At 38.8% G+C, this 22,910-nt stretch overlaps 1 protein-coding gene across 7 annotated transcripts in view; it reads right to left on the bottom strand.

Annotated features, from left to right (window-relative positions):
* Positions 1-2,007: 2,007 nt before the first annotated feature.
* LOC131034249 (cyclin-T1-4) overlaps positions 2,008-22,910 on the bottom strand; it is an 85,351-nt gene continuing 64,448 nt past the window's right edge. For 2 of the 7 annotated variants that reach the window (XM_057965669.2, XM_057965670.2), the window contains exons 7-9: positions 3,123-3,164; positions 2,732-2,877; positions 2,008-2,504 (exon numbers count right to left, since the gene is read on the bottom strand). In XM_057965669.2, the coding sequence (XP_057821652.1) occupies positions 2,473-2,504; positions 2,732-2,877; positions 3,123-3,164 (220 nt within the window). In that variant the 3' untranslated portion in view covers positions 2,008-2,472. The other 5 variants (XM_057965671.2, XM_057965673.2, XM_057965672.2 and 2 more) reach the window with 5 other exon arrangements.

Genomic DNA, 22,910 nt, shown 5'->3' with positions numbered 1-22,910 from the left:
AAGGAGGAGAAGTTGTGGGCGATAGCTCGACTGATGCTTGCAGAGGAGGTGACACATATCCATCACCGATATCGAACTAACATGGAGGTATATTCCCTGATTCTGACGTGGGCTTGTGAATTCGAACCGGAGGTAGAAAAGGTAAAACTCACATTGGTCAAATTGATTGATGAAGATTTTTTGATTAACCTGAGTTCAATCTTGGATTGGGTGGTGCCGCGAGTTGGAATTCGAATTAAGGAAGGGGACGACCAGGAGGAATTGCTTCCTTTTATTCGTGGCCCAGAGGATGAAATCAAATACTAGTGTCGTGAACGTGCTCGTGTGGGGTGGGAAGCAATGAAAGTCTTTGTGAAATTAACCAGGGTGGATGAAGGCTCTGCATGTGGTGGCAAGGATGGAGGTTGGTAGGGAATTGAGAGATAGACTTGAAGAAGGAAGGGCCATACAACTATTGGCAAGCTTGGAGGGCGACCCCGACTTTGGGTGCCTAGACTGCATCCCAAAAATGAAAGCTGAAGCGGCAAAAGGGAAAGCATCGACCTTCGAGGAGAGAAGGGAGGAGGCGACCCAGGGGGATAGTGAGTGAGCAGCCTATCGGCCAATGTTTTCGTTTGCTTCCAAATGATTTCATCTGTTAGTTTTAATTCCAAAACTTTTATTACTGCTGGAAAATTTGGTTTGGATAACCAACAATGATCTGGTTTTTTGTTTGCTGCTATAAGTTGTACGGTAGGATAACTTACAAGGTTGGGTTGTGGGCAATATGGATCTCTCTCTCTGCATTTATGGCGTTTATGCATGGTGAATGACTGCAAATTTTATATTTTGAAATCTCTGAATCAATAGAATGAAAAAATATTTACCAATCAAAAAAAAAAAAAATTGTTTCGAAAAGCAAAATGAGTATTTTCGGAAACATCCTTTCCTTTTATAACTTTAATTTGAAGAAAGAATTTATTTTTTATTTTTATTCAATTATTCCTCAAAAGTCAGAAAATTATAGTAAGGTATCTTTTTTATTCTCCTTTTACCACCTTGCAGTTGACGACATTTATTTAATCACTCGAAACACTTACTTTTAAATAACTAAATATTAATCATCATTCAGTTCATAATTAAAAACTTTTTTCGATAAGTTATTTTATTATTTAATTATCTCCCCTTTTTCACCACCCCATTTTCCTATAGAAAAAATTACAAAAAACAGGCTAAGGGTTAAATGGGGCACAGATTAGAGCACTTCTCAACGTAAAATGGCGTATCTAACAATGCTAATCTCAATTGTGACTAGCGTGCATCCTCCATTGCAACTACTTCCCTCATCTTTTCATCCAAAGGATTAGGTTATTAGTATAATTCATGAGATCAGTTACATGATTAGTCAGTGCTGGATTCATGTTCCGTCGATTACTTCTATCAATGATATTCACCAGTTAGTAGATTCCTATTTCTACAATTCTAACAATCATGCATTTATATAATTGACAAACTCTGACTTGGCTAAGTAGATTCAACCAATATCTTGAAAAAACAAAATCAATTACGTTTGCCAACATGGCAATAATCAGATAAACAAAAATAATTCCTTTTTACCTAACACAAAAAGCGATTAACTTTGCAGTTTGCACCCTTGAGATATTAAAACTAATAAATACATTCCAAGCTTCAATTGCTTTTTTATTTTTGACATCAGGGCCATTGCTTAAACAAACAAGAGCATTGTTCTGGATAAAACCCAGCCATGAACAATCAATCATTTCCTGACTAAAACAGGTCAGTAGATTCCACAGATGTCATCCATGAAAATAGTGTCATTCAAGTACCATCGAAGTCAAGGAATGGAGGCATTTGGTGCTTCCTGAGTATTTGAATTCAGTTTCCAATACATTATCTGAAACTGAAAGTATTATTTCTCACATACAAAAAAAGGACTACAAATGTCATTTTCTTTTTGGCTTTTTATTTTATGTTTTCCAAAGTTACTAGAACCTAATAAGATCATCATAAATCAAAATTAACAACTTTGATAAACTACTAATTCATAAAATGCCACAATCCTTAAAATGAAGTTCTCATTTATGGAAGTAATCATTCCACAAAGAATTTCTAGCTGTTATTGTCAGCCCATGGAATGGGTCACAATCTGTGATATTTGAAAACAACTAAAATACCAAAGCTTCGGCTTTGAAACCATCCAATAGTACATTATGAGAATGCTTATTATTACATCCAAATGGTACAATTTCTACAGCTTGCAATTTTACGTTTAACAGAACAATCCAATCGAATGCCCCACAGCAGAACCTGATTATGGTGTGTTAACCCCCCAGAAATTATAATGACACCTGATTTTGAAAGCAGACTGGAATCAACTGATCCGTGCTCTCTGTGATTAATTGTTGCTGAAGATGTACACAATGCCCAAGAATGCCATCTAATTGTGATAACTGGCCTCAAAGTACCAGAATTTTAAAAAAGCTCTGTCAATTGCTGGACAACATCTGCATTATAAGTAGATGGGTTAGCCTCTCCATACATGTACGAACTCATTTGTGCTCAAAGCAGTAACAGCCATTAAGAACATAAAATGAAGATAAAATTATCAGGATGACATTCAACTTTTAAACAAGTGCATAAAGTTAAAAAAACAGATCACTTCCATACACAACTTAGGAGGATTGATGCAATATCACAGGCAAGCCCACTACAGTTGGATATCTGATTTAACCTTGAAGTATAGTTGGTGTCGTCTGAAATTCCTGATAAAGACATTGATTGGAAGACAAATTAAAATTGAGAAATTTGGCAGCAAGAAATGTGGCTCCTGCTGCAATGTGCTGAGGCTTGAATTGGAGACAGAGAGAGCTTCGAAGCCTGCAAAGCTTTCAAGAAATTTCAGTGAAGTCAAAAAAAATCTGAAAAATAGCATAGAGACCCCATATACACGCGTTCTATGAATATTTGCATGCATGATAATGTCAAATGGCAGATGAATACAGCTAGAAGTAATCTTTTCCACTTGCACATTTAAGAACAAAATCATTGATGAAAATAACAGGATATGTGGATGATCAGCAGAAACTAAATTCAAACAAAAAACTGAAAAATTAGCATCAAACCTTATTGTGCAGATAAAAATTTGCATACATCCTAGGAAATCCCTGCAGATGAATTCATACAAGACACATCCCTTTGAAAAATGTCACAATCGAAGCCAGGGTTGGAATAATGTTAAATGAACTTCTAATATGTGGATGATCAGCAGAAACTAAATTCAAACAAAAAACTGAAAAATTAGCATCAAACCTTATTGTGCAGATAAAAATTTGCATACATCCTATGAAATCCCTGCAGATGAATTCATACAAGACACATCCCTTTGAAAAATATCACAATCGAAGCCAGGATTGGAATAATGTTAAATGAATTTCTAGACACAAGGCATCTAGCAACCAATCATGTATTCAAATTGTTGAATACTGTCTTCCATATTAATAAAAATTGAAGCAACAACTTCTGCAGATACAAAGGCCCCCTGCAAACTGTCAAAATTATCAATGCTAAATAGATAAGCCATGCAGTTACTCCATTTTGCAGTGACATTTAGATTCTGCAATAAAACATTTCCTGTATGCTGTTATGATGAAAAAGAAAACAAAAATAATGATGCTATTGCACAAAACCTGTATCTGGTTTAGTAAGGCTCTATTCAACATGCAGAGATATTTGTAACCAATCGCATGAACACGCTATTTGAATCAGACCCTTTGTAACATAAAATCTCATAGGAATATATTCAAAAAGGTTCAGATCGGAAAACTTGCTTAGAGATTCATAATAAATTCTAGAGCATGAAAATTTTGGAGCAGTGATTTTTTCAGTGGCTAATATTCGCCAATTGATTAATAGTTGAAATTCGGGAATCAAAATTTGGCTTATATTTCAAGTTTTAAGGTGACCTGAAATCACCAAATTTTTACAAAATTTTATTATAGTCTTATTTGAATTGCCAAAGCATTTATTTAATTAAAATTTTTAACTCAAAGATTCGCCACAATATTTGGTACATGATTAGATCAAATTTGCCTAAATTCTAAAAGTTATTGTAGAAATATAAATTAATTCACTAATAATATATCATAATTATTAGTTACTTTAGGCTTATATTAGCAATCTTTAGTTGCCACCATTTATTTAAAGATAATCTAATAACCCTCATTGTATTCTATAACATAAAATGCACCTACAATTTGTAATGCTCATTGGGGTTTAAACTGCTTTTAAAATGTTGACCTCAATGGAAATCAATGGTCTAAAAACAATTATGGGCCTCGTGAGTATTACAAATTGTGGATACATTTTATTTCACAAAATACAAAGAGAGCTATTAGATTATTTTAAATTAATGGTAGTAACTAAATATTATAGAATCTACCCCTTAAACTCATCAATGATTTCAACTTTCAGGTCTCTAGTTTTCCATAAGAATTTATTTTTTTAAAACAAAAGGATTTGCCATAGTAATCAATGCATATTCCTATTATATTCGAAAATTCGCCAAGATTTTCTACAAAACAAAATTCATGTAAAAAATTCACCAATAAAAGTAATATTATTTTTGAAAAAAAAGGAAAGATTCACCAATAGAAATTAATATTTTTTTTCAAAAAAATGAATGATTCCGCAGGATTTTATATCATTTTTTGAGGGGGGGTTTCTTAAAGTTATCCCTATTTAGGAGAGAATGACTTGATGAACTCCTGCAATAAAATCTTGGCACTCAATATAAACAGAAGGAAGAGTGGATGTAAGAAATATAGGGATAATAAAAAACAGTGGGAAGCAGAGCTACACAGAATCTCTAAATATTCATTGACCAGCAATTTAATTGCAATAGTAATTGTCATATACCGCGGAAACAAAGAAGGAAAATGAGAAGTTCAAATTATCATATAAAGAATTATGTGCATGTTAACAACCTCCGCTTTCTCAGGCAGTTATCATAGTCAAGTACATAAAAAGGGTCATGTTAAAATTAACAAGGAAACTACAAAAGCTCAATGTTAGTTATGATTTGATAAGATGTTTTCCAAAGCCCTGAAGGCCATGTAAATATCGCTTGTTCATTAACCTATAAAGAATCAAAAGAGAAACATCTGTACAAACAGAATTTTCTTTTAAATGAAATGACATCTGCAGGCTAGATGTGGTTGCCTCCCAAAATTTTGATTAAACTTAAAGGTAAGGTACTGTTGACGTGTATTTTGTACACTATCAAACACAGAATAAAATACCCAAGGGTACCTTATCCTCTCTTGAGTAAAGCCTCTGATTGCTGAAGATATCGCGGAAAAGGATCAATCAGGATGACTCCAAGGTTCTTCGTTGTAGGATCTCTACGTGTGGATAAGCTCTCTGTGGTATGATGTGATTTGCTGGAATCACAAGGGGACTTACATTTGATGATTGAACGTCTGATCTACTTTGAATATTGCTGGAACACAGGATTTCACTAGCTTTGATTTGAAAAAAGGAAAAAAGACGAGGGCGAGGAGAGGATCTAATCCTAATACTAAGAATGTAGGAGCAATGAATGATCTTTGATGAAATTCTAACTAAGTCTTGTTTTGACATTGCAGGACCATCTCCACAAGGCTAGTGCGATCTTCGAATGAAAGCTTTATGATGTTCAAATCATCACTGCAGGCATAGACACCATCAAGCTGATGCATATCAATGAAGAAGCAACAATTGAAGTTAAGCTTAAGCTGAATGATTCCAGTTGACTACGCAAGGCAAGTTTGCAATCAACAAACTGCTAGTAGTATGGATATACGAATTTCACCATCAATCAAACACATTTCTTCCACTCATCTAATAACATGAAATCAAATATGAGAAGTATAAAGACCATGCAAATTGTCGAATCGACCCATAAATTTCACCATTTCTTCAATGAAGTTTTACAAGTCTCTTACAACAACATCTTGGCAACAATCTTTGCCTTCTCTCTCTACTCTACTCTAATTGCTATTCTAATCACCTTCTAACTACTCTCTATTCACTAACTCCTTTCTAACTGCTTCCAACTACTTCCATATATTACAAATGAAGAGCCAGGGCTTATATAGTGCCCATAATACAATTCGAAGGCTTAGATCAATTCGAGATCAATGGCCAAGATTTTACAATGAAAACCCTAATTAGGGTTTGTTACAACCATTACATAACATTTAATGCTTGACCAATGATAAAATTGTATTGCTTGGGCACATGTCCTCTCTAGAAAATTCCACCAATGGATAGCTGGGGTAGGTACATCGAAGTTTGTGCCACCTTCCATGAGTTAAGTACATTGAATCTGGACGTGCTAAGGTGGACCACATTGACTGGAGAAGTGATGACTAGGATGCCACCTCGTCTGACACTTGTAACTTGGTAGATATTCAGCTTGATGTTGTTGAGAAGCTAGCTTTAATTAATTCATCTGGAACTATCTGCTTCTTCAACGAACCCTTGTTCTGACTTCCTTTTCTTTGATGTGCAGGACAATTGATGTACCTCGCCTTGGAATGCTGGATTGGAAGAGGTCGCCCTTGTTAATGTTTGATCGAAGAAAGCTATCCTTGTCGATGCTAGACTGGAGGAGGTCGCCCTTGTCCTTGCTTGATCGTCCTTGATGAGAGCCTTCCGACTTGTAGATCTTTCGAGCTTGGGAGTCGCCATCTTAATACCTACACAACATTTCACAATTAATAATATATCTTGAAGTGAAGAAAGGAAGATTCAAGATTCTAAATTAGGAAACTTCATGATAAATCTTGAGTTATCATTTCCTGTTTTGGACAGGAGCGAATTTTGTCTTCTAGGCCAAAATGCTTCACTTTTTACCATGAAATGTCTTGGCTAAGGAAGATATCATCTTGTTACACGCCATGAATAAGAGTTCAAGTCCAAACAAGGTCTAAAAATGTGTATATGAATAAAATCGCTCTGGTCCTTCAGAGAGGGACAGGAGCGCTTTTACCTTTCTAGACAAAAACTCCATCATTTCATCGTCTTTGATCAAGTCTAGATGCTCTATCATGTTCATTTTGTCCTCCATCATGCCTTTGATGTCTCAATTTGACCAAACAAGGCCAGGAATGACTCAAATAAGCCCTTTCGCCCTGGTCCCTTGGTGAGGGACAAGAGCGATTTGCCTTGGACCCCTGGAGAGGGACATGAGCGATTTTCGCTCTGGACCCTCAGTGAAGGACAAGAGCGCTTTTTGACTTTTTGAACTCTCTATCAGGATAATTTTTATGGAATATAACATTTAAGTATAAGAATACTTTAAGTTATATTCCATATATACTTTCAGGATGTTTGAGAGTGGTTTCAGACCTCCAGGAGTTATATTGCAAAATCTAATTTTTGGAGGTTTTTCAGTTTCCAGACTTAGTCAAATTTTAGGATCGGGACTTTCAGACTTAGCCAAAATTTCAGGATCGGGACTTTCACTCAAGTCGGACTTGCTTATCCATGTGATCCCCTGGGCGACACTCAAAATGCAAAGGCTAACTAACAAAACCCTAAAAGACCAAAAAAACAAACCCTAAAAAGCAAAAAAAGCAAGGGTCCCCATTTGCAATGGGGCGATGTGTGAAATGGTCACAACAGGTACGAACACCAGAAGTTAATCTTTAGAATATAATACCAGGGCCCTCCATTCCACAAGCAAATGCTCATTCAAAGATTTGTATTGCAAAAACATTTCAGATGCAAATGGTACTACTCACTTCTACTGCTGTCGTGAATATTAGGATCATGTTCTATCCAAGTTAAATGTAAACTAGGCTTTGAAACTTGCATTATCAATCTTCAGTGCATTTACAAAACATTTTCCTCATTCCTGCAGTTTTATTGAACTTTGCATTTATGTAGCATAGAAGAAGACACATAAAATTCCGTATGTTTGTCAAGGTCTTAGATCCCTGTTTAGATCTCATGCCCTTTACTATAGTGTCTATCACCAAAGAAACCAACTTACATACCCAAAATCACAGATTTCAAGGTAGAACCACCTAATGAAAACTCGGTATTTTTCTATCAATCACACACACTTTGCAATGACTATATGACACAAGCTTTGATATCTCCAGTAATATTAGAAACTACAAGAAATTAAGAAATAGATTACAGTATAAGACAGGAACTCAGTTCAAAGCTTGACAAATTTAGGAATCATATAGATGCCAGTAAATAAACCAAGGACACCACGTTTGCGGCATTTTTTATACAATGCAATTTAGGTAATTAATCCAGTTTTGAAGCTCGAAAGATATCCATGCCATATCAATGATATGATGCCTTATCCAGATCATAAACCCAGCATAATGTGTCATACACCTGATCAGAGCCTCAGTGGTCATCTACAATTGCTAATGCAGAATGACAATTATTCAAGGAAGAAATGCAAACTTGAATCAATCAGCACAAGTGATAATACAATAAAAGTTTAGTTTCCTATCAAAAGATAAATGGGCAGGCTTACTTCATCGTTCATTGTTGAAGTTAATACCCTTTTTTTCAAAAACATCTCTCATTGACCTGTTTTCACCACTAACCATAAAACCATATTTAGTAAATAGCACCTGAGCCAGAACTTCTGTACATCAGCATCCTTCAAAAAACCTATAAAAAATTATTTTACTTTTTCCTATGTATGAGTACAATGTCTCACAGCTTCCCCTGCAATATCATGAACTATTTGCTCTTATACGTAAATGCTGATTGTTCTCATCCTTCATTAATTTTATCTGATCCAACTTCCAATTTCCTTAAGGAAATGTGCAGGCTGACATATAACTGTGGCTCACTGCAAAATTGAAAATTATATTTTCCCCCACAAAAAAATTCATCATCATATGCCATGCAAGTGTTGACTGCCAATTCTTTCCCTGATAAAATTGCTAGAAGTAATATGTCCAAAACAGCTGATGTCTATTGGAACCTCCAACCTGCCCCCTGCTGCCACATTCATATAAACTATACTCTGATAAAGTTTCAGAAAGCAACTGGGGCAAGGATAAATCCTGGGGTTTGTAGGGGCTTGAAAGTTTTATGGAAGGCAGGGAATTTGAAGCACAAGATAGAAGATGACTCACTTATTATTATCAAAGCTGTGATGAATGATATGATACTATGCCATTGTTACTGAGAAGTAAACAAATTTGTGCCTTGCAAATTTCAGGGTGAACATATCCTTCAATGAGCACCCAACTTAGTCAAAGGTTCATCACATGGAAGGGCCTCACTTCCCTCACATCCCAAGAAAAATAAAATAAGTGCCAATTCTAATTAATTCCTATTGCCCCTATAGCTGATTAATTCCTGCAGGAAATAAATAAATATTTTAAAGAAAATGTTATTGGAAATTGAGATAAATGAATGCCGTACATGAGTTTTTCACAGTCCATTAGTTTGAAAAGAAGAGATTCTAACTGAATCTATTCAATGAGGTTTACTTGGGTAATAGGAAGATCTTGCATAAGCTATTTTTGCTCATAATACACCAAATTGATATTTATTCCAGGAAATGAGCTACATTTCGTCATCATTAAGTGTCTTGGGAAATCTGTAGAAGTGAGAAATAAAGAAGTTATATTAATGTCCATGAGGATCAAAAATAGATTAAAGGGACTGGAATGTATAGAGGCCAAAGAGGGCCTTAGTCATGAAGCAAAAATCAAAAGGCCAGAAAAAAAAAATACACACAAAGATCAACCTAAAAACTATATTACTGTTTTGGTACAGATCCTGGTTCAGGTTTCTGCATCCAATTTGTGGATCCAGCAAAAAAAACTTGGGTTTGGGTTAATTTTGGGTTTGTCCATAAGAAAGTCATATATATACAGAGAGAGCCTACAAGCATGATATGAGATTAGAATATCACATAGCATCATATAAACAACAAAACCACCATCAATTTGAATGTCATTTAAAAAATAAATGATAAATATTATAAAATATTCATCATTCAAACTTAAAGTTCAGTATTAATATAACAGTATCAAGTTCAACAATTAGTCTTAAAACTTTTAACAATCAAATAGAATTTCTATATCATCAATATCATCATCATCAATTGGCATTAGATGATGTAAGAACATTAGATGAACCACAATTAATGCCAATGCAACTACCATTTGCACCAAAAGTATGTTGGTTTTCAGACTCAAGTACAGTATGTTGGGAAGTGGAAGCATCCAAGTTAGCATGCTCCAGTTCTGTATCCCACAACCTCATCTCCCCTTCTTTGTAGTCATGTTGTTTTTGGCAAAATGAGATGCAAGTTGGAATGCACATATACTAAGCTAACTATTTTTTAGTGCAATCTATTGCACTTTACTGAGTGGATGAAATAGCATGTCGTCCAATTCCTCTAAGATGAAGGCAAAGTGAAAAAATAGAGTTATACATTATTTAAAAACTATAAATGAAAGTTGAAACTTTAAAGGCATAAAAACTTATTACACTTGAGATTAAAATTTGATTGTGTGTACTTGTAGGTGTTGGAATTGTTGGCCATTGAAATACCACAAACTGTGAGCATTCTTCTTAAACTTATCACAAAGAGCCTCAATACTTTGACCATTTGAGTGTACAAAATCCATGAACTCACTCATGAATAACAAATTGGGATCAAGCAAGAGTCTACACAATGCTGCCTTGTACCCTTCAGCAACTGTAATGGTGCAAAAGTAACCCTGCAAAAAGAAGAACTATGTTCCCGAGAGCCAATTTCACAACATACATTCAGATATCTCCAACTAGTGAAACTAGTTAAGATATCTAATTACTGAAAAGGAAAAAGCAGATGACAAAGAGTCTTCGGTCTAAATCTAAGCGTCTCAGTTAAGGACACCAGTGTGGCACGCTGTAGTCTTGAATGGACTGCAAACTGAAAAAGACTCGGAAACACGAAAACCCAACTATGTGCTTTGATTAATTTGCAAAATCCAAAAGTTAGAAACATAGCAGAAAAAACTAGATGATAAATACAAATAGAAATGAATATAAATAAAACATAAGCAAACCCTTGTGCGTTTGTATGCCTTCAAGAAACCTACACACATACAAAAGAGGAAAAATGTTGGGGTTGTATAGGGGTTTGCCTTAGTCAAAACACCGCTTTGGTGTTTTCACCTTCACAAACAGCCACATGGATAGATTGATGAAAATGTAAATAGAAAAGATAAATCATTTGATAGATAAGGGATGTGATCAATCCCCAAGATGCTCAAAGACAAGATAAATAGATAGATATTTCCAGCAAGAATTGAGAAAGCCAAGAGAGATGCAAAGATTGTTGCAGCAAGCTAGAGATCGTTGTAGCAAATGAGAGAGCAAGAGAAGCTTTAGAGAACTAGAGAGATTTATTGAGAGAACCAAGAGAACTAGAGAGATATTGCTAGAAGTGAAAATATAGATTTTAAAGAGAGAATAGGAGGGAAAGAAGAGGTTGGTGTTGGCGGCAATATTGTACACGGAAATAAAACTAGTTAATTACGTTGTAATTGTGTTGGTTAGTTGGCAACCGAGGGGTGGTAGTTGTGGTGCGACGGTTGGCGCTCGCACCCCCTCGGTATCTTTATATACTTCCGAATGTAACTTGTGAAGGAAGAAAATTATGAATGGAATAACATCTGATATATTGCATCTGATATCTATGGCATTATTATTCTACATTACGTGTTTTATCTGTGTGCTTTAAGTTATTCCCCTGAAAGGGCGAACATTTGGCGCCGTTGCCTAGACGTACTCGGGAACGAGAGACGCGGATGGCGCACGGACACGATGGGCCTACCCGTTGGTGAAATAAACCCAAAGGTCGACAACGCGCGAACAGAACTTTACACAGGAGAAGACACAGCAACGAGAGAATTTTCAATTTTGCTCCAGGTAGCCATCCAGACCTACGTCCGACGAGAGGCGACGGAGGCGGAAATCCCACCAAGTGCCATGTGGACAGCGTTGGAGGTGCGGGATGGTGCCAGACCAAGAAGGAATTGAACCTTGAATCTTCTATATTCAAATAAAAGTGTCATTGAGACGAGTTGTATCTGAGGAAATGTATTGCGAATTATGGAAATGTACGGCAATTAATGCCCAATCTATTGAATAAAGATAGAAATAAAATTAAAAAAAGCAGAAATGGACGAGTGGGAGGTCACACAAAGGGCCTTGATTCTGGATCAGCGAGTAGAACGGAGACAGAGGCTGAGGCAACTTCCCGAAGGACGACCTGCCGAAGGGTGGCCCGAGGGGAACCAAGGAGGTGTCACGGAGGGTGCAGAAGCCGATGGAAATTTCTACGTGTTGCCAGAACACCGTAGGGTGCGGAGCCACGAAGAGTTTCTGGAGGAAACAAGGTTAAGGAGAGATCTAGTCGAAGAGACCCGAGATAGGTTCAAAAACTTATCCCTTACACCACAAAGTGAGGATCACCAAAGGGAGCCAGGAGTGGGTGCGGGTGACAACGAAGGCGAGGATAACCGTACGGTAGGTGCCACACTCGACAAGCAAAACACCGTACCTCCATTCACCCACGCAGGACACACCACCGGCACCAGAGGGACCGGAGGGAGTGGCGCAGGGGACTAGACACAACCACAGCCACCTCTAGGAAGACGACCCCCATCAATGGCAGGTAAACAGAAACTACCGAAGTTCAATGGCGACGGGAAGGAGGATCCCGTTCGCCATTGTCGAACGTGCAAAACCATATGGTCAGCAAACGGTGTTACCGATCAAAATGAATGGGTAACACAATTCCCAGCGACCTTGAGGGGAGTGGCCATAGACTAGTACTCAGACATGGATAAGGCCAAAGTCGGCACATGGCCCGACCTGAAGAAGGAGTTTGGGATAGAGTTCCGCCTCCTGAGAGATGACAACGAAATAGTCACTAAAATCTATGGAACGAAGCAGAACAAGAACGAGATTGTCCGAGCCTATAGTCGGCGGCTGAAGGAACTATTGGGAAAAATGGAGAGTCATCCAGCAGATGGGTTGAAAAAGAGATGGTTCGTGGAGGGACTAAAGCATTCCCTCTGAAAGAAGATGAAAATCATTCCACCTACATCGTACGAAGACGCATACAATAGAGCGATGGATCTCGAGAGCGAGACCAAGACATTGAAGAAAAAGAAGAAGAAGGATAGCTCGTCCGAGGAGGATGACTCGTCATAGGAAAGCAGCAACGACAGGGAGGCTGGCAAGCAGGTGCAAGTGCTCCAGAAAGACATGGAGCGAATGAGGAGGGAATTCAAAACAATGAGAAGCACCGGTCGGACCGAAGGGGACATATGGTGCACTGAGTGCAAAGAGGAGGGGCACACAAAGGGTACTTGCCCGAAGAAGGCATTCTGTGAGATTTGCCAAATGATGGGACACTCCACCAAGGAGTGGCCATACAACATGAAAACCCGAAGTACGCAAATGAGCCAAGTGTTGTTCACGGAGCAGGCCACAACATCCGCACCAGTGGGTACGGCCCAGCAAACCAACACAACGGCATCATCTGGAGGTTACCGAGACAACAGACGCAGCAGCGGAAGGAATAGCAACAATAATAATAACGGAAGCCGTATCCAGTATGACACCAAGGGCCGACCAATTATCCAATGTAGGGCCTGTAATCAGTGGGGGCACCTCGCCCGTGATTGCACGAAGGAAGCCACCCCTCAGCACCTCTGCCGATGGTATGGGCTAGGCGACCATGAGGACGCAAATTGCCCACAGGTAGGGGTTAATCTCCTCAACATTGAGAAGGCTAAAAAGACTGGTGAGAAAGAAGTACTGGCGATCACCCACACCCAGAGAGAAAAACCACTTATCCCGACCCCCGTACGGAGAAGGAGAGATTACGGGAGGCAAAGGCCAATATTGAATGTGAGATGACGGCCGAACGATGGGACAACGAGGTGGCGAGTACATCATCCCGTACGGAAGCAAAAAATAACATCAATGGGCAAGTACTGCAGATGGAAGTACCTATAAGGGTAATGGACCTTCTAGAAATAATGCCACAGTTAAGAACCGCCATTTTTAGTTCCATACAAACCACTGCGCAGGCACCTTTGCGTGCCACACGGGCGGAAGTTCCGGTCAGCCCCTCGGCTGACCCAATGTTGTTGGCCTTAATTAGTGGTCGGCATCCTGTTGTAGTAGAGATGGGAATTCTCGGGGCTATCCTCAAAGACACCATCGTGGACGGAGGTTCGGAGGTGAATGTACTGCCAGAGGATACATGGAAGAAGATGGGGAAGCCAAAACTATGGCCACCCACGTTCAACTTGGTAGATGAAGACCAACACGGCATCAAGCCACTCGGCACCCTGATGACCCAGTCGGTCACCATCGGCATGCAACCTTTCATACTAGATTTTGTGGTAATCCCACTCAAGAAGAAGGGGTATGACGCCATCTTAGGCAGAGGGTGGCTGGTCACAGCAAAGGTGAACCACGACTGGAAAAAGAACACCCTTTCTATGGAGAAAGGGGGGCAGAAGTACACCATTGATCTGAGGACCCAGGTTGTTGACGAGGAACTGGCATCATCTTCGAAATCGGAGGATGAAGGAAAAGGCGACCTGAGGGACGAAGGACGAGGCTACAGGGAGCCCAACGACGAAGGGATTCTCAAACTAGGAGAATGCTCCAAGGATGAAACAGGGTCATTGAACGGGCTCTTCCACTGGCAGATGGAGGATTATGAAATGTTCCAGAGCTACAGGCTTGAAGTAGAGAAACCAGAGCAAGTAACAGAGGAGGTGTACCTGCTAGAATACATAGAATGTTGGAAGGGAGACGCCCCAAACCTCGGTGACATAGATAATCCGAAGATCAATTGTGTCGACAACGATTGGAACCTTGTGTGGAAGGCCGCAGCTTTCAAAATCTTTATTCTTCTTCTTCTTCTTATGTACGGGAAGGAGACCGTGGTCCCTATAGAATTTGTGGTTCCAGGTCTTCGGATGGCCATTGAAAATAGATTGGCCACCAACAAGCCCAAATTGAAACCCTACCACGCAAAGCGCGTAGGGGACTCGAGAGGCTGGAAGGACACCTGAGAGGCCGGAGGGGCACCCTAGAGGATGGAAGGGGACTCGAGAGGCTGGGCAGGCGACTTGAGAGGCACGAGACCAATGCGGGAGACTCTTGGGTGAGGAAAACCGAGAAGGATGAAGGGCGATCCCAGAGACAGGGGACCCGAGCCGAAGACTCTCTAGACAACTAAATTGGAAAAAAAAGAAAAAAAAAAGAGTACGATCGTACGGGTCCGTACGATAGTGACCGTACGATCGAGGAACCAAAAAAAAAGGAAGCCACGGTGGCAACACCGACAGTGGACATCACCACCACCAGAGACATAAACGCGGCGCACAAACAAACATAGACACAATCGTACGGTGGAGGGGTGTTGACCGCACGGGAAGGTGGTCGTACGACTGGAGGTGTCAGTGCTGTTGTTGACCGTACGGGGAGGTTGCATGGTCGGGGTGCCATTGGGGACATTACAGAGGAAACACACCAAAAAAAAAAAAAACGACGACGACGACGACGACAACCAGAGTGAAAAAAGATTTTTCAATGACATCTGGAGCCAAGACGCTGAAAATACTAGAGTGGAGAAGAAGGGTTTTGACATCTTAAATATCACATAAATGATGCACTGCCCCAGACCCCACGGGGGCGCTACCCCTCGACCCCCAGTTTATTTTTGAGATACAATACACTTTTTGAGTTGGGCAAAGGGCATTAGAGAAGGCACGGTAAGTGTTGGGTTGTCCTGTACTGTGAGAAAGAAGCCTATAGCTAAGCATTGGCGGGGAAGCCATAAGACGTAGAAGGAGACGGATTTGGAGGTTGGGAACAAACAGAGTTTGAGGGAAAGCATTGCAGGTCCGCGCAGTTGTATGACACCAGAGAGTTATTCAGTTCAGTTAGCAGCCTTTGGGAAGTGTGATGGAGGATTTGAGGTGTCTCCTAGCCTTTGTGCCAGCGGGTTGTGGCCACCTCCAGGCAGGAATTGTATGCTTTGAGGAATTTGGAGTATGTCTCGGCTGGATGTGAGGTTGCCTTGGTGGATGCAGAGAGGGCTCGGGAGGAGCTGACCACCAGGTTGGAGGCAGTACTGGCGTGAGACTTAGCTCAGCGTACCCAGGAGTTGGATGCCGAGAGGGCAACGCCGGTGGCTATCGAGGACAAATTGGCTAGGGAGACAGTATCATTTGAGTAGCAGTTGGTGGAGGCTGAGACTAAAAAGCATGTTTTGTAGACAAGTTTGGTTTAGGCACAGGATGACTTTGATGTCAAAGGAATCACTAATGGTGAAATCCGCACTTGAGCATTGAATGGTAGCAGAAAAGGGTTTTCAGGTGAGGATGCAGCAGGTGTATAAGTTCCGAGCTCGATTGGCATCAGCAATTCTGTTTAATGTCATCTCTATTTTGTGTCAAGTCGTCTGGAGATGACTTCTTTTCTTTTGGGGGGGATGATGTTGGCGGCAATATTGTACATAGAAATAAAACTAGTTAATTAAGTTGTAATTGTGTTGGTTAGTTGGCAACCGAGGGGTGGCAGCTGTGGTGCGACGGTTGGCGCTTGCACCCCCTCGGTATCTTTATATACTTCCGAATGTAACTTGTGAAGGAAGAAAATTATGAATGGAATAACATATGATATATTGCATCTGATATCTATGGCATTATTATTCTGCATTACGTGTTTTATCTGTGTGCTTTAAGTTATTCACCCGAAAGGGCGAACAATTGGCAACCCATTTTGGAAAATTCCAAGCTGTTTCCATCGACGTGAGCAGGTGACAAGTGTCAAAATGTTCAAAATCGACATTCAAGCATTAAGACATCGTAGGGCGTTTGTGCGGTGCATGGATGTCCACGCAACACACTAGTATCTAGACGAATCACACTCCAAAACAATGGGTGGCAAGAGAAACAAGAGTTTAATGCAAAACTAAAGCTGAAGGATAGTTGTTGAAAAGGTGTTCTTAGCATCCTGACAGGGAAAAGGCTGATGCAAGGGCTGAAATGAACCTACTCAGATGCTAGGGGAATGGACACTAAAGCGGCTACAAAAGAGTAGGTGGAATTGCAAAGAGGGCATGCAATTCTCGACTCTACAACAACTTTGAAATCTCTATATAAAACAACCCTTGTTGGCACAAAAAGAATGTTAACCTTTTAGTATTTTAAACTCAATATAAAGGCAAGGAGATGTAGTAGGGTGGCCAATGGGTTCCATCTTTCTTCAACAATTGTGTGCACTTGTTTGTAGAAAGTTTCTTTAAGATCTTACTCTTCCACATTTATCATGCTCTTTTTCTTCTCAATTATTGAGTAAATGCCATCATATATCTCTCCCAAGCAAGGCTTGTCCATGTCAATGTTGTTTTGCCTCCATATAGACCAATTTTGGCTTATCAGCACATTAGAAATTCTCTCTCAAATTTTCACAAGTTTTCTCAAGATGATTGTATTAGAGGTGAAATTGGTCTCAACAATATATTCAAAAATTAAAAAAAAAATAATTAAAAAAACAAACTTTAAACAATTAGAATACACAATCAAATTATGAAAAAATAGAATAAGTGAGTAGCATTCCTCAATCAAAAACCCATTAGCTCAACAATTCTGTGCTGTTTGTTATGACTTGAACAAAGTTACGAGGTCCCACTTAATGGCTGTAATGAGAATATCAACAATAAATTGGCCTTTTTTCACCTAGTCCTCACAATTCATTACTCTCAAAAACATTGCCCCTTTGAGGGAAATTAATATAATATTGATTAAGGGTCGATTTTTAAAATCTTTCCACCCATCGGAAACAATGGAAACCCATGAATCCCTCGTGGCTTTCAATAAATCTTCTATGAGCTTGACCTCTTTTCCCAATAAGGTGCCACACACCTTCCCATAAACTAGGCCCTTGTACTCTTTCGGAGCATAAATGTTTTTCACATTCCTTGGTAATATGATGACAAACAAGATTGAAAGCATTTGCATAAATACATTCTGATTTAAGTTGATCAGCAAAGTCTGGAGTCTCATTTTTAAACACAATTTCCGAAAATCCATTTGCTCTTTTGTTTGTATGATGCAGGAGCATCTGGGAGGGGCAAGAGAATCTTGCATCGATATTTTGAATAAGTTTGCAGTTTGTAGACGCCTTAAAAAATTTAGAAAAACAAATGCCATTTTCACAGCAGTTGACGCATACTGGTGTAGCTGAGGAGTTTTAGCAAACAAAATTAAATTAAATTAAAAAGTATGATAAAATAAAATAAGAAAATCAAATGGCAGCATTGAGGAAGAGAGAAAGACAGACAGAGACCAAAGCCAAACCATAGAAGTAGAAGAGACCGTGCGAGAGGAAATGAAAAGACAGGTAGAGGACTGCAGAGAAAGTTGGAGGATGCATAAATAATGAATTTTGAAATAGCGTTAAGGTGTGCAGAAAGACTATGAGATGGCTGCGCAAGGCTTGAAGATGGAGATAATAGAAAAAAACAAAGATAGTATAGAGGGTACTAAGAAGAATTAAAGTGCATGAACAAAGGAATAAAGCGTTGGTAGAGGAAGAAGATGCATGCAGCTGAGAGGAGAAGAGTCCAGTGTGAGTGTAGAGGAAAGCAGAAAGTGCAGCCAAATAAAAAAAATAAAAGGTAGTGTGCAGGTGGGAAAAGACTCTGCAAATAAAATAAGAAATTTGTAATTGCAGATAGAGAACTAAAGAAAATGCAGAGGAATGGGTAAGGAGGTGTGTACAGCAGAAAGGAACTGTAATTGCAGAGATAACTAAGAGGATAGGGCAAATGGCTAGTAGAGAATGTGTAGAGAAGCGTTTTGGCAAAGCAAAGCAAAGGGTGATGCAGATAGAGGGCGAAAGCTTTAGAACAGAATGAGTTATCTCTTAAACAGAAATAAAGTCTCATTAGCCAAGATGCAGAGGAAAAAAGAACCTTGTAATATTTTTCTTTCTTGTTGAAATATTTGCAATTGAATAATTTGTTGATGAAGACTGCGAGGAAGCTGCAAGCTGTGAAAGTAGAAGGCATCATAAAGAGTTGTTTGTATTTGATGGTAATTTGAGTTATAATCAGTTTCAATTCCGATTTTGAATATAGTTGATTATCTTTGTATCTTGGTTTGATGTGAGCTTGCATAAAGAAGTTGAACTGATAACGATGGGCTGCATGTATTGTCAACATTATTGAGATTATTAGATGTAGACTGAATTCATATACAATTGGATTATGTTTATGTGATTTTAGCACCTCGAACACATAATAGAAAAAAGAGTATCCTACCCTCTCTTGAACAAGGAAACCTTGAATGCTAAAGAGTGTGATCAATCAAGATTACCCCAAGGTTTACAATGTGAATGATCGACTTTAAGGTTCTAGATAGACTCGGGATATAAATGTGATATAGCTTGTTCATACAAAGGGACTTACACAATTGTTCTAGGATCTCAATCAATTCTTTCCCTCAAAATGACTTAAGATTTTGCAATTAGGCTCTTTTGACTACTTCTATGAATGCTCTTTGAAAATAAAATGCAAAAAGGATTGAGTTTAGGAATCTAATCTATCTCTATCTATGCTAACAATGCAAGAAACTATTGATGACTTAGTGAAACCAAATCAAACTTTGCTTCACCATTAGGAACAACTACGCAAAGGTGATGCAGTCTTCTAAGGGAATAAAAATGATTTTCAAATTGCCAACACACATTAACACCAAGGATAATGTGAATTAATGATAGAAAAGCAATTGAAGTTAAGCTTTAACGGAGTCTAGTCTAACCATGCACTGTAACTTGCAATGAACAAATCACCAATGTTATGAACATGTAGGTTTCACTACGAATCACCAACAATGCCTTCCATTCAACTAAGTACTTGATGTAAAATAACTCTTAATCTAACTTTGAGAAATAGGAAAGCATGCTAACATCCAAAATAACACATAGGCTCACCAAGCTTCAATGAATTTGTATTTACTTTGGCAGTATATCGACAACAATTTCACATAAGTTTTATGCTACAAATGAAACGAGCAAGTCTTATATAGAGCTCTTATTACAAATGAAGGTCCCAGATTGATTTGAAATCAATGGACATGATAATTCAAAACAACCCTAATTAGGGTTTGTTACAACTAACTAGCTAATCACCAAAATTTTATTAAATGCTAGCCAATGGAAAATGAACACCTTCCTTGGCACAAAATGCGAGGAATGAGAAAAAATAGCAAAATTTTGTGCCACCTAAGATTGAAAGAAACTATCATCTAGGAGAATATTCCCCTTATCCCTTTCCTTCAAAGCAAATACAATGAATCTAGACATGACCATCTCAAGCTCCTTCATTAATAAACTTGGTTGATGTCAAGCTTGAATTCGATGACCTCCAAACCTTCAGCACATGTAGCAAAATCTTTTTCCCATTCCAACTCTTGCTTTTGAAAATCTTCCATGAAATCTATGAATGAAGCAACATTGCTCAAATGACTTGTCGAAATAGAACCTATAGCTTGAAGGAAGTTACTTCTCACTTTATCTTACAAGTCATCAACACTCATACCATCACCATCAAGTACCTCCTGTCCACATACTTCATTAGCCAACATAAGGAACTGATCTTGAATCCCCTTAATCATTTCTTCTAATCGAATAAAATCATCTTTCATCTTTTTAAGAGCTCCTTCTTTGTTACCAATGGACAATACAAACGACCAAAATCATAAACTGCCTTCGCTTCCATCACACCTCCATCTATAAAAGCTTGTTTAGGATTCTCCAACACACACAAAAGGGGAATTGTCTTATCTTGAAAACCCTAGAAAGCCTCCACAAATTCCATTGTGTTGTGAATTCTGCAAAGGAATGATGTACTCTCTCATATGTATGTACAAATTCCCTGATGAAAACATTTGCTTTATCAAAGGCACTCTCAATCCACTCCTTAGTTGTTTGAGCTATCGCCCTTATTTCTTCAATGCTCTCAATTGACTCTCTCGAAAGTATTGCAAGTGACACAAATGTCTCATCTTCCTGTTGGAGTGGCTTCACCAAACGCTATATGTAATCCTTCAATTGCCTATTTTTTGCCTTCGGCTGACTCTTCTTTGTTTCCTTCTTCAATTGCTCTTCAATGTTGAACACAGAATCTCGAAACTCCTCAACTACATGTTGCTTGGTGGTTGGCCCTAAGTCAATTATGCTAACATCATAATCTGCAAGAGTGATATCCTTTCAAGGCTTATCAACCTTTGAAGTTGCATTTTGCCTCATGCAAGACCCAAAACTCTCTGTTATGATCTTGGAGTATTTCTTTGGTTTCTTTTTCTACACAGTCTGGCCTATGCAACTTAAGAAAGCCTCCAAGTCATTATAAGTATCAACTTCCACTATTGGTTTTTTCTTCATTCATTATCTTTACCATTCTGGCACCGTAGGTTGTTCTATATCCTCATCCAAATACTCTTGCTCTTGAGTTCCTCGCAAGGCTGATATCGTTCCTTCATTGAACTCCTTATCCTGAAATCCTATATCTGATCCTCCTATTACTTCATCAATAGGATTTGTAAGTTGCGGCATAGGTTGATCATTGGGAGGAGTTTCATCACCATGAGGAGAATTAGCTTACCATCATCCTCAAGTTGATCCGGTACATGAAGCAATCAGCCAAATCTGATCATATCCAATAATAATCTTGAACACATCCTTTTCCTTATCTCAAAGCCATCCATTGCTTTAGCCCAATGGCCTTCAACATGCACTTGGTGTCGAAATTTCTTTCCACATACCACCCTAATATTATGATATGGATCAAAATTCTCCCTTAGGATGTGAGTTTTGAGGTTGTAGTATTGTAGTTCCTCTTTTGACTTCTCTGTTGCTTGCAAAGATGGGCACATCTCAAGCGATTTCCCAATCATGATAGGAAAGTTTACCTCAGCCTTCTTCTTCCTCTTTTGGATTCTGCAATACTCAATCAATTGCCTTGAAATCTCTAGCAACACCATCTTGTCAGTAGGATACCTTAGGAGGCGATAAGCATATGATGAAAATCCTTCCACTCGTATGTAAGTGAAGTTTGGAAACTGGATGTACCACAAAGCATATTTCTTCACCAAGTGCATAGCTTCCTTTGATACCCTCCTATGAGTACCTCCTTGTAATGTTCTAACAATGTGCATAGTGAACACATCGTTGACCATTCTGAAGTGAGCAATATTATGCAAATGCAGTTGAGGGTAACAATCATACACTTTCATTTGACCTTCTCCATTCCCAATTGGTCCTCTACATGTCAATCGTCTATACCTGCAATACCTTGCTAGTAGGTAAGTAACATATGAACTCATGTAGAAAGTTCGTGAATGCTCTACCTCCCTCAATTGCTCATCAAGATTATCACTAATCAACCTAGCCCAATTGATTATCTTTACTCATTTTGTTACTTGTTCAATATAATACTACATCCACGACTCATAGATAGAGGCTTGAGGCGATCCCATGATGTTGTTCAACATTATGACAAGATCGTCGTATCCATCCTTGAAATTGGACTTTAAAAGCTTCTTTGGTAACCTAGAAGGATGATGCCTTGGATCCTTCATCCAAACATTGTTGATGATCTCGACACACAACTCCAGTTCGATGTTGTACATTGCTAATGCATCCTTCTTGATCTTGTAAATCATAGAGCTATAGGTAGGAAGATCAAATGCCTCGGCAACTGCGGTCTCAATGAGATAAGTTAAAACCTTGCCATCTGGGCCTACTATATGCCTTAAAACCTTGCCAGCTCGACCTACTATATGCCTATG

The sequence above is a fragment of the Cryptomeria japonica genome, chromosome 3 (genome assembly GCF_030272615.1).
Source record: "Cryptomeria japonica chromosome 3, Sugi_1.0, whole genome shotgun sequence".
Lineage (NCBI taxonomy): Eukaryota > Viridiplantae > Streptophyta > Pinopsida > Cupressales > Cupressaceae > Cryptomeria > Cryptomeria japonica.
Note: the sequence above shows the minus strand (reverse complement) of the source record. Positions and strands in the feature narration are given on the sequence as shown.